Here is a 13663-nt window from a genome sequence, read left to right as displayed (position 1 = left end):
GCTTTTAGGGGGGAACCAAAAAAAATTGAAAAGAAGAAAAAGTTTTTGATTAACCTTGTATCATAAAAAAAAATGCAAATGATTTGTAATTTTTGCGGAATATTTTACTTGCTTTTGTATAATACCTGTATGCATTTTCCAGTGAAGATAGCGTATATATTCATTTCTTCTGTCAATTTCGACAAAAAGTACATAAAGTTTGTTACTGTATGCACTGTAAAGAAATTTAAAATGTAACAATATCGTTTTGGATGAGATATGACCATTTTAACCCTTAGACTACCGATGGGGTCCATTGGACCCATCTCTTGCATTAAAACTTAATTTGTAAGTAAACTACATTTCCGAGAGCCAAGCTTCGCTGACTTTTTTATTATTTTCATTTTTAAATGACCACATTATTCCTCTTTCCAATTTTTTCAATTAAGCCGAACGTATTCAAACTTGTAGTTTTTTCACCACACAGATAGCACGGTTTTTCGTCTCCCTGTCCTTCAAAGTCTTATTCCCCCAATATTGCATGGCAAAAATGTAGGTGGTGCCACCAAGGCAAGTCAAATAATACAATGGCCAAGGCTACATTTGGTGCTTCTTCAAAGCAAAGTTTTTCAAAATAGCTGCACATAGAAACAAGACTTTGTTCAGTTTTGCAGATAGACATGTGGTGGTCTTTCTAATGAAAAAATCTGACATTTCAACAATAACGGCCTATTCTAGCTCGTAAATTGAAGCAACAGCAACTCACGTAAGTCATAATCATCAAAAAATATCTGGAACTTCCAATTGTGTTTTTATAAAAGTAGATCAATGCACACAGGACAGTAAACAGCAATCTTTTTTGATTCCTGTTCCAAAAAATTCAAAGTTAGTAGGTTAGTTCAATGTGACGGTCAACTGTCCAGAGAAAAATAAAACGGTCACTCTTCTCAGCACAATGCACTGTGAAACCGAGGTGGAAAATTCAACACCTGAGGAAAAGCCACATATAATCCTGCAATACAATAAAACAAAATCTGGTGTAGATACCATGGATCAAATGACTCTGTGCTATAGAAAGACAAAAATATGACCAATGGTACATTTCACAGCGTAGTCTATAAGAGTGGTCTCAACGCATACATTGTTAGACTGTCATTTCAAGAAGGTAGCACAATTGAATGTCAGAAACAAAGAAGCTTTCTGATTTCACTTGGAAAACAATTGGAGGTTTTCAAAGAAGATCTATATCTAGACAGCCATCATGATGATGAGCCACCTAAGAAAAAATTTAAACGTGGAATGTGTTCATCAAAAAGAGCCGCAAGACAAGAACTTGTTGCAAGAAATATCTCACATATGTACCGAGCATATTACATTGTATATTGCTAAAAAAAAGTAATTCAAATGGAACTTGCTTGAAATTGTTTGAAACTTGTTTCAAACTGTATAAACCTTTTTTTTCAGAAAAACCGAGGTTTTGTATGAAGTGGGGGGTCATAAAGAGTATGAAACATTTTGAAATTTTATTAATTAAAAAAACCCATTGTATTAATAAATGAATCTCATCAACTGCTCTTCAGTTTATTATACTTTTTAAATCATTTTCATATATCTGCTGTAGTAAATTGAGGAAAATGCATTAATATTTAGTGTGGGTGCATTTGATCCCGTCTGTACTGGAAGGTATAGAAATTTGCCGGTTGTCTAAGTGTTGAGTAAATTATTTTCTATTATTCATGTGAAGGAAATTTAAATTTTATTTTTCCATAATTTGATTTCCAGATGTACATGTGGGGCAACTTATATAAAAAAAAATTCTCCAGTTGAATGTCATGAAAATTCAGAAAGATGGCGGCGCTATAGTGGTCTGTAATTTAAGTTACTTGCTACAAGTAGATGATAAGGGATTTCCTAATTTAAGTTACTTTAAGCAAGTAACTCATAGCTAGCTCATTGTATCACTGACATCTTTCTGAATTTTTGCGACATTCAACTGGTGAAAGTTACAAATTATTTCTCTGCTTTTTATGATACAAAGGTTGATCAAAAACACTTTTTTCCTTTCTTTTTTTAAATTTTTTTGTTGGTCCCCTGAAAATATTCAAATGCAAATACAAAGGTCACAACAAGCAAAATGCCCAATGAGGTGGCTAAAAAAAATATGGATGATATAACTATAAAATATAACCCTATATTCTAAAAGCATGTCTGAAAAGTAATAATATGTAATACACTGCCCATGAAAAAGGTTATGGTAGTCTTATCTAATTGTGGATAGCTTTTCGATTCATCCCAATATGTTTTTAAACATGTTAATTGTCTTAGTTTACCTCTGGGGATTGCGAATTCTATTCCATATACTGATAACCCTATTATAAAAAAAAATCCTTATGACACTACAACTTGGAGTCGTCCCTTACTTAAAGATGCAGCTGATTGGCGGTGTATTAATAATGCATGGTCTATCCCATCCACCCCATTGAAAATTTTAAACACTTTGATCATATCCCCTGACATCTGCATTCCTCCAGTGTAAACAGGCTCAAGAAATCAAGTCTTTCTTCATAACCCAAGTCCTGTGTGTCAGCAAGAGCATGTGTAGCTCTTCTCTGCAGCCCCTCAACCAAGTCCATGTCCCTCTAGGTATGTCTCCAAAACCTCCCAACATACTTCAGTCCATTCATTATCCCATGCTTCAATCATATTCATACTAGTCTGGAGCATCTCTCTATCGCTTCGATTCCAGAATGCCCTCAGCTTCAAGTCTTCTGCAAATTTTTGCTAACAATCCTATCGATACCCTGACTAAGTTCATCAATAAAAAGTGAAAAGGGTATGGGGCCCCCTACATGACAGAAGCTTGAACTTTTGTGATACTGAACATTTTGTTACTGAATCGTGAACATTCGTTACTGAATCTACACTGTACAAAGTGTGAGTTTTAAGTATTATCAGGGCCGTAACTAGGCTAGGACAATTAAGGGTGATGTCCCGGGAACCCCATACAAAAAAAGTAAACTTATTTTGTTGATTTCTTGAAATTTTTGAGTTTCTTCTTTAAAATGATTTGCAAGAGAATCGCTTTCAAAATGAAGGTGGGGGCCTGCAAACCTCTTCTTTCTGAGTATAACCCTTTTCATAGGGGCCCCAAGAAGGCATGCTACAGCGGTGAGTATTATGCTCAAAATTACAGAACAGTATGATGCTATAGCTCATTTATACAAGGATGACGTCACTCTCCGCTACCATACGAAGGTTTTTAACAACTGGCTGTTGCGAAGATATATTTCGGAAAGAGAGAAAATTCAACTGCCCCTGCTGGGAATCGAACCCACGTCCTTTCACTTTCCAGGTGAACGCACTAGACTACAGAGGCACAGAATCTCTCAATCTTTCCTGGGAGCTCGTGTACACTGAAAGGGACTGTACATGGACGGCTGGATCAGACTCAGGCCAAGCTCACAACTGCTGACGTTGCCACCAGATGGCGACTTATACAAGGATGACGTCACTCTCCACTACCATACGAAGGTTTTCAACAACTGGCTGTTGCATCTGGTGGCAACGTCAGCAGTTGTGAGCTTGGCCTGAGTCTGGTCTAAGACTCCTTCATAGTCTGGTCCGGCCATCCATGTACGGTCCCTTTCAGTGTACATGAGCTCCAAGGAAAGATTGAGAGATTCTGTGCCTCTGTAGTCTAGTGGTCTAGGGCGTTGGTTCGATTCCCCGCAGGGGCAGTTGAATTTTCTCTCTTTCCGAAATATATCTTCGCAACAGCCAGTTGTTAAAAACCTTCGTATAGCTCATTTACTTAAAACTGTCAGGTGGCCATAATGAAATGGCTACTCAGCGTAATCATCTATATGTTGATTTCTCTCAAGCTCAAAATTATGATTAATATACTGTATTTCTAATCCGTGTAAACAAAAAAAGAGAAAGTATAAGATTTTTCGACCAAGATATCTATATTTTTTGACTGGTATCATGAAAATAAATTTGATATAATCATAAATATATAATTTCATATAATCCAAAGCTCGTGTCTAGTGAAAAACAAGAACTTATCATGCTGTTTGGCAAATCAGAAAGAAAATTAGGTGCCTGTCGGATTTCGCAGGAGCTGAGGATTGTTTTCGAGTCTTTCCATGAATAAAGATGCGAGATAATTTCTTTTCAGGGCCTTTTATGGCATTGGTGACCTTTTCCCATGTTGGTGGAAATCCACAAATTCTGAAATTTTCGCCTTATTTTTAGACTCCAATTTAGACATGGTAAATGGAAAATTTCAGCCACCAACATTAATTTTTTTAGTTGCTACAGTATCTGGGATGTGTCAAGCCGGTTGACCGTGGCCTATTAATTTCTGGAGGTCATCCCATCACAAGGGGGGGGGGGGGATGATATGTCCAAAGCTGATAGAACACCATGCCAAACAGCCTAGTAAGCTCTTGTTCTTCACTGGACTTGATGATAGTCGTCTGTACTTCATAGACTCGTATGTGAAACACAAATGTTTTTAATATGTATGTATGTGAGTAACTGTTATTGGATTATGGCTATGTTTTCACTGCCGTTTTAAATTTATTGTTAATTAGACAAGGTAAGAAAAAATCAATGCGATTGTGTGCCTGTGAATTCAAAAAATATTTTTCCTGGGGTTAAATCAGGCATATTCAATCCATTATTCATGAGTAGTGCTCTCTTTAGGACCCAATAGTGCTTGATACTTATGTTTGAATTTATATTAGCTGGCTGGTCCACAACCAATTTAAACACACCATTCAAGTTGTATTCTTGTCTAGTAGTAGTCTATGTTATCCAAGTTTTATCATATGCCAAGATTTTTCATATGAAGGCTCTTTTGCTGTAGTGGACATAAACCCAGGTGGCAGCACCAACATAGCATGAAACAAGCACAACTGTGACAACATAATACACGTTACAGCAACATTATTCATTAGGGCCATGGATATGCACGCGCAACACATTTCTGCGTATAACCACTTTGTTAGAAATTTGACAGAGGAATATTTACGGATGCATATACGGTTAAGTAGTAGTAATAGTAAGCATAGGCCAGGGATTCTTAACAAATTTTCCCTTCAATATGTCCTTTGTGCCGAAAAGATGATCAACTGCCCTTTACAGAGTAATTCAAATGACAACCCTCTCACAGAATAATTTTCGAAATATAGCGTGAAAATGACTTAATTGTTTTCTCATGCAAACCACCATTGTTTTCTCATGGACACCCAAAGTCTTTTTCAGGGACCCCTGGGTCAAGAACCCATATTATAGAGTGCTTGTCTTATGACTAGAGGTTTGAAGACCTCTTGTGTTATCCAAAGGCTTGTTAGTGTAAAAATTTTCTATAAATGCTTATCTTGAATATTAGCTTGGATGCAGGGCCGCCTTTATCAAAAACCGGGGGGGGGGGCTGGTATGAGAATAATTTCAGGACTCCTTAGCCCATATTTCTATATTTTTTGGGGGAGAGGAACAACAGAATATACAAAAATGCTGAGAAATATCTATTCACCAATGAAAATTGCTAATTGATCAAAGGAAAAAAAATCCCAGAATTGGTGGAAATTCAGAATCAATGAGAGAAGAGAGAAATCCAAGAAAAAATTGATGAAAAAATTCAGAGAAAAAATCCTAGAATTGATGAAAATTCAGAAGTACCGAGAGAAAATATCCCAATAATATTCATACAATATGTATATTTTTTCACTTCTGTTACCGTAGAGTTCGGAGGGCCCTAAGGGCGGCTCTGCTTGGATGTAATGCTTTGCTGGGACTGGCCTGCGCATTGCAGGCAAGTGCTACAATTAATCATTTTGTGAGCAAATTTAGTAATTGTTTGTCTCCATACATAGTTTATAGTTAATTGGTTTCATGCAATTAGTCAAATTCGTTCAGTTGCTAGCAGAGAAAATTAACTCAAACGCATTAACTTTATTCACCTCAGCTGTTTCAGTCTTTTCATGATTCATTCGTATAAGCATATGGAAAAGGTCAAATTGAATTAATTTTTACGTTAATGTTCCATAACCGTTGCTCTAAATCAGCGGTTCTCACCCATTTCGGACTCGCCTTTTCAGTGTATAATTTCTATGGAGGAGCCCTTTTTAGTATATTTATATGGCGGTACCCTTTAGTCCTTTTTTTTGTTTATCAAATTTATTTATTTTATTATTCTCGAGTGGCCTCGGAGCCCCTGGGAAGTGTACAAAGAGCCCCAAGGGCTCCGCGGAGCACCGGTGCAGAACCGCTGCTCCAAACCATAGTTTCCCAACGTTTTTCATTCATAAACTTAAAAAAAAAAAATTTGTATAAAATTAAATTTTGTTTAAGCTGCGCAAGTCGCAGCTTTAATATGAGAAGTCGTGCTCAGCGCCGTCGGCATGCGCCCACCCGGGCAGGACCGCAACTAGGGGGAGCAGGCGGGTCTCGTGCCCCGGATGCTGGACCAGAGGGAGCGCAAATTTTATTCTCAAATCTCCTTCAACATTACGAGCGCCAAAATACGCACTTGCCCCGGGTGACCAAACATCTAGTTGCCGCCCTGCTACCGGGGGCCTCACCAAAATAAGATCCGGTAAAAATTTTCGAGAATTTGTTTGGTAGGGCCTCAGAAAAATCAATTGTCCCGTTGGCCCATGATACTTTTCAGACGGTCTTGGTTGTGCTACATTCCACTCAATTTTTAAATGAAGGTTGGTTTGCATCTATTAATCATACATAGATGGCAGCACCAAGTCGATATCTGAGTGGGAGTTTCCAGACTTTCCATGAACCATGCAGTGCGGTCTTAATGCATGGTAAGCAGCATGGCCCCCACATCCTGAAGCAGGGCCCCTAGGCTGGGATCTTTTACGGGCCCCCCCGACCAGACTTTCACGCGGCCCCCTTTATGATGAATTTATAGCGTGAAAAAACAAAAAAATGATTAAAATCCTCACGGGCCCCAGGGCTGGAGCCTTGTCAGCCCACCCCTTGTGGGGGCCATGGTAAGCAGTGATGGTAACTCGTGGGAAAAATTGCCCAAAATTAATTCTCTTGGGAAATTTTGAGAGGTTCAGCAAACAAAAGAATTTTTGTTGAAAAAAATATATAAATACAAAATAATGCTTTTCTAGTTGAAGTAATTGACTAAATATTTCAACCGATAGATGGCAGCACAAATTTCGTAATTTGTGGGGGGGGGGTAAATTTAGTCAAAAGGAAAATTTTCGGGGGAAAGTTTGCTTGACGATTACCATCACGGATGGTAGGGCCTACGTTGCAGAAAAGTTGCTCTCTTGTTTTCAGAATTATTTTTCTTTTTCTCCCGGGGAATTATTATTTTTTCACCCTGGAACACGCATCTCGTTTCCCCCCCCCCCCACACACACACACATTTTTACACACTTTGACCAATCGCCGTCGAAATTTCCAGAATACAAGAACCCAACTTGCCTCCAAGCAGGGCAGATGCTATTTCACACGCGGTCAAGCTTTCTCAGGGGCTGATCTGCAGATGGGGGGGGGGGGGGGTGAAATCCGATAATTCATGAAATATATAGAACTTCTACATGATAATATTGCAACAACAAATTCAAGAAAACTTCCACTACAGGAAAAAACGGGTAAAACCGGGACATTTTGCAAAAAAAGTCGAAATGGAAAAAAAAAAACCATGGAAAATGAGACTGTCACGGGAAATGCGGGACATATGATCACCCAATGATGAGACTAATTTTTATGTGATTTGTAAAATCACTCCTCTCAACAGCGAGCTCTAGATCCGGAATCATGGCCCCCATAAGGGGGGGGGGTGCTGACAGGGCTCTAGCCCTGGAGCCCGGGATAGTTCTCATCATTTTTATGTTTTTTTACGCTATAAATTAACTACAGGCGGCGGGGGGGGCCCTCCCGCAAAAGATCCCAGTCTAGGGGCCCCGCTACAGGATGTGGAGGCCATGTCTGGAATACCATTGTTTGCTTGCCAACAGCTAATGCCATGCAGTGTACTGGAGTGGAGAAGGGACCTCTTCCATTCTGAAATAAGAAAATAGGATGAGAACGACACTCGATGCTGATTCCTGCGGTGAAATCGCCTCTGGCAAAAAAAGCAGCACTCCCGAAAAAATAAATTGAGGGTAGAGAAAGAAGTGTTGGCCGGAGCAAGGTGAGTTGCCCCATGGGCGGAGATATGGGGGGGGGGCATATCTAATGCATATGTGTATATACGAACTGACATCATCATCATCCGGGCCCCCCAAACTTCCAAGTCTATCTCCGCCTATGGTTGCCCCTCACCTTACCTTGCTTCAGGCAAAGTAATAAAACTGACTAGAGACTGTGAAAAATTCATTTTCATGAGGGCAGACGTACCGTTATTGTTTATTTTTGTGTTTTTTTGCTGTTCTGTTTTGGTTGGGAAAGATTATTACGGTGGGGGGTAGTTTTTATGTTAGCATATAGTGGCACCATCTGTTGTTTAAATTGGGAAACGTGTTGTTAACAAGGGTGGGTGTGAAAGCGTCCTCTTTTCCCAGCTTTCGAATCTGATCATCCTAGCTCATGGGCGGACACGGGCACGACCCGGGGGTGGGGGGGGGGGAGGCTCACAAAAATGAGATACAATAGAATTTTTCGAGCAGCATACATTTAAATTTGCCTGGTATAGGCAGGGCCGGTTCTAGGCATTTTCAAGTACAAGCGAATGATATTTTGATGATAAAAAATCATCTCAATCCTTCAGTTGGCGCCTTCTACTGTCGCAAATGTCCACAGGATTCAAAATCCAGCCCTGGGTACCGTTTCTCTTTTCTTCTCATTATCGAACTCGCACTTTGAAACACTTAGGTCTGTATAGTATCTCTAATTTCATTCGCATTCGTCAATTTTTGCGGCCACTGGGGGCTCGTATATCGGCAAAGTTTATTTTATGACCAACCTGTTATATGGAATAACATGGTTACGTCTGTGTGTGTTGTTCTGTCACTTCTATCCCTTTCCCTTTTTCCGATGTCGTACTCTGCACATGCTTTTTTAAAATTGTCAATTGTCATGCATGAACATGACTCGCAGTCCTTTGAGTCACACACGCCTAAAGCTCTCAATTTATTTCGTACAGTCTCGCCCTTTTGCGTATATATTCATACTTGTGCATGCCACTTCTAATCTCGTATTTGATTGAATGCAGGAATTGTCAAGGGGGGGGGGGGGTCCCCGAACTCCGTGTATAGCTTGATTATTTTCGTTATGCCTGACCTCGCACGTGGTTTTTGAAATTGTATCTATTACTACTTACCATATGCATGCACCTTAGCCATTTCTACCGAATTGGTAAGTGCCTTAATGTGAGTTCTGAGTGTATGTGTCCTAACGAATTAATTTTGTCAGAATTGGGCTTGTTTTGTGCTCTTGCGGGCATCTGTCTTCCATATTTTGAAGTAAAGATGGTAAATGCTTGAATTTTTCATGTTATGTATGTATCGTGTAGTAGGTCTGCCTGCTTTCTAAGGATAAACTTTTTTAAATAGGATACCGGCTCACATTCACAAGTTGAAAAGCCACAGAAAACCAACTTCAGCCTACCCCCACTGTACGTCAACGGGGCTCGACCCTGGATCCTCACGATGAGAGTTCAGTACGATGCCCACGCGAATGCACAGCTGCTGAAATTCTATCTGAATGATACAATGACTCCGGGTCCTTTAGGTCCAACACCAGTGCTCACCTGATTTTATTGTGCAGTATCATAAAAGACCTTTTACATGTATACTTAGGCTTCCTTAATCTTGCATTTGAATGCAAGGTTCCGCTAGACACCTCCCCCGCCTTAAAATAGGGGGCCCACGAAACTCCTTGTGCAACCATTTTCGTATTTTCCTGCCCTCACACATGCCTTTTGAAATTGTACCTGGATGCACACGACTCAAGGTAGTTTAGGTCCAGGGGACTCCCCAATTCATTTATTTCAATTTTACTTATTTGTTATATACAGTCCCAAACTTTTGTGTATAATTTCATGCTGGTACATGCCACTTGAAATCTCGTATTTGAATGCATATTGTCAAAGGGTCCTCTAGGTCAGTGCTATTCGGCGTATTAGATGCTGATTCTAACCACTATCAAGGCTTTCTATCGAAAGATGCTATTTGACCGAGTAGATATCCAATACAAAGTCAATGTCAATTTCTTTTCTTCCAATTTGAAAACGATATAAGCAATTTAAAAGCAAGGGTATTGTGTTTATTTCCGCAGAAGAATACGTTTCATGCTCTTAAGCGATGAACAGCACTATAGAAGACTTGCCTTCAAAGTTACTCATCAAAATCTTCCACCATTACGTCGAATCTGAATTACACACGGCGTTGTTAAAGAATGTGGCTCCGGTGTGCAAGAGATGGCACGGAGTCTCGACGGATCCTTCTCTTTGGACCGAAGTCAACGGTAGCTCGTTGGAAAGGGAACTGCTGATGAAACTGGGACGGAGAGGTGTCCTCGAATCCACTCGTGTCCTCAGATTCTCCGAGATGTGTCCCGGAAAGCCGGTCGACGTGTCAAAAGTAATTAGTTTCTGCAAAAACTTGAGGACTTTCGATATGTCCACCAATGCAATGTCCATCTCTACAATGGAAACTCTGGCGGAAAACTGTCCAGGCATCGAATGCTTGATCTTGAAATTACATTGTTCAGTTGATTATGACATACTATTGCGAAGGGTTGTAAGAGACCTCCTACTACCGTTTCTAAAAGTTAGGGGATCTAATATCAAAGCTCTAGACTTGAACTTTTGCCATCTCAATCCCAGCAGCATGCTTGTTTGGAATATAGCCGAATACTGCCATTCTTTGGAGGAGCTTCATCTAGCTAGCGTGCATTGCAACGTGGAGAGTCGATTCAAGGTACCCGTGGACTGTCTCATAAATGCATGTCCCAGGCTACACGCTCTCAAGTTATCAGATTGTGATTTCGTGCCTTCGGATATAAAAGAACACAGCGGACTAAGGGAATTGAAGATCTTCAAGGCCGAATACAGCAGTTTCGGTGAATTGGACTTGTATACGATCCTCAAGAACTCGGTGGACCTGGAGATCCTGCATATAACAGCGTGTTGCAACGTAAAACTAGACGACATACCAAAGATACCTTCGGATAAACTCAGGGTCCTGGTCATCTCTATTCCCGAGAGCCACGCTCCGTGCGTTGTTTTGAAAGAGGCGGTTGGCAAGTGGAAGAGCACTTTGAAGAAACTCAGCGTGACTGCCGAGGAATCCGAAGCGAAGAGTACGTTGGAGACATTCTTGGATGGGAATCCGAGTCCGGTGTTAAAATCGCTTGTGATCGTTGGATCAGCAGTGCCTCTGTCGATCATCAAAGCTGTGGCGGTACGCTGCCGGAACCTAGAGTTCCTTTGGTGCCAGACGGACGTGAAGTTCTTGTATTGCAAGAATCGTGATGAGGTGGAAGATGTTACAAGTTTGCCGTGTAATTAACGATTAAGTGCAAAATGGCAATGATCACGTGAACCCTTTACCTTTTTTGTGTGACGTTACATTTTCAGTGATGTCTTTCTTCTTCAAGGATCGAAAAACTTGTTATTGAATCAATTAATTTTATTCAAAGTTGAACGTATCGAGCACGAACCATTAGACTAGTATTTTTTAAAAAAGTTTTTCCAATGTCCTGCCTTTAGGTTGTATTCTCTTCTTGTGGCACCCGTCTTATATAGGACCCCTCCCCCACTTCTTCATTTAAGAGTGAGACCCTTTTACTTACTGAATTTATTCTTTTTTTTCTTTTCTGAGTTAATTTGTTGTGAACCAAAATTTTATGGATATGAGCGCTCCGCTCCCCGACCCATGCAGAAATGGGCATGAATGGTCATTAAGATGGTCCTAGTTTCCTAGTTCATATTCAGTTTTGCTGGATTATGAAAATAGTCTTATCGTTTCTACCATATTTTAATCAAAACAGTTTCCCAAATATTTTTCTATTCTACCACCTGAAATAAAAAAAAATTTTCATAGACCCCCTTCCTCGATGATCCCGTTGGAGCTATCACCGTCCCCGTCCCCCCAGGGGATGGTTGTACCCATGGCCCCCACATCCTGAAGCAGGGCCCCCAGGCCAGGATCTTATGCGGGCCCCCGACCAGATTTTCACGGGCCCCCTTTATGATGAATTTACAGCGTGAAAAAACAAAAAAAGGTGAAAATCATCCCGGGCCCCAGGGCTGGAGCCTTGTCAGCCCACCCGTTGTTGGGGGGGGGGGCATGGTTGTACCCCTCCACCCCCGACATTCACAAGCTCCATCAAAAAAATGAAAAAGAATTTAATAGCGTAAAAAAAAAAAAAAGAGACAAAAATTGTCGTGGGCCGGAGCCCTGTCAGATACACCCATTGTTTTGGAAAAGGGGGAGGGGCGATATTGCCCCAAGGGAACACTGACCCGAAGGATTCATTCCTTTTCACGTCCGGATTTTTTTAATTTATTTTTTCACAGATTTCTGTTTCTCCATGAACCCCATTATTTTCAACCCCGGCCCCAACTAGAATATCATAGGACCACAGACAGGGAAATAATGGCCTCTGGTTGGTATCATTGCATTTGACCAAAGTCTGCTCGATTTTAGGGGGTCATGCTCGGTCTGCTTGGACTGATGGAATTCACGTAAAACGGATTGATATAAATGGTGAAGAGCACGCGTACTGGACATTCAATACTGCGGAGAAATGTACGTGCGTTTATAATTAAACTGTAGTGTACATATTGATTTCCTTTGTTTTTGTCATTGATAAATAATATAGCATTTTCAATTTACAGAACAATTTACTGCAATAATAGATTTTATATTCTGAATTCGATACCTTTGACGAACAAATAAACTGTTATATCATTTGAAAAGTTCCACTAATTTAGTAAACATGGATGGCAGCACCACATTAACAATTTGCCTGTTGTGGCCTCTGTGTTTGTATTTTAAAAACTTGAAAAAAAATTTAAAATTCCAAAATATGTACCAAAAACGACTATGCAAAAACAAAAAAAAACAGCAAATATGTTTCTAAAATACATATTTTCTATTTGTTAGTGCATATTCATTTACAAAAAAATATCCCTACATACGCATATGCAAATAACTTCTAATACTTTTTATGTAAGCATTTTTAATTTCTAGTTAGTCGTGTGGCTGTGTTTAGTAACGCAATACCAGTAAAAAAAAATTTCGAGGCAAATTCTTAAAGAATTGAACATTTTTGGTGATATCTCTAGAAATAGCTTGTTACAATGAAACAGTTGATATTTAGAAGGAAAAAAAAAACAATCCCACCTTCGAGAAAAAAACCCGATGTTACGAAAATATTGTGAGCAATATTCATTTCAAAATTATGAAAAAGTGATTGAGCTTCAATAAACCATCACAAATATGCGTTTATTCTGAAAATTCTTTGAAATATAAGCGCATATTTTTCATGAGAAGAATAGAAAATATGCGTTAAAATAATCATGCAAAACAAAAAAAAACACAGTGATTGAGGTTTAATAAACATTCAAAAATATGCACTTGCTTTGAAAATTCTTTGATTTTATGAAATTTATAATGCATAAAATCAAAGAATTTTCAGAATAAGCGCATATTTGTGATGGTTTATTAAAGCTTAGTAACTTTTTCAGAGTTTGAAA

At 39.5% G+C, this 13663-nt stretch overlaps 1 protein-coding gene across 1 annotated transcript; it reads left to right on the top strand.

The window, feature by feature from the left end:
- Positions 1–10262: 10262 nt before the first annotated feature.
- On the top strand, positions 10263–11471 carry LOC149086944 (F-box/LRR-repeat protein 6-like). Its single transcript, XM_089231887.1, has one exon. The coding sequence runs from the start codon at positions 10263–10265 to the stop codon at positions 11469–11471; it is 1209 nt and encodes a 402-aa protein (XP_089088013.1).
- The last annotated feature ends 2192 nt before the right edge of the window (positions 11472–13663 follow it).

The sequence above is a fragment of the Pholcus phalangioides genome, unplaced genomic scaffold (assembly GCF_987345545.1).
Source record: "Pholcus phalangioides strain wild (caught in Gottingen) unplaced genomic scaffold, Ppha-v1.0 ptg000004l_1, whole genome shotgun sequence".
Classification (NCBI taxonomy): Eukaryota; Metazoa; Arthropoda; class Arachnida; order Araneae; family Pholcidae; genus Pholcus; species Pholcus phalangioides.
Note: the sequence above shows the minus strand (reverse complement) of the source record. Positions and strands in the feature narration are given on the sequence as shown.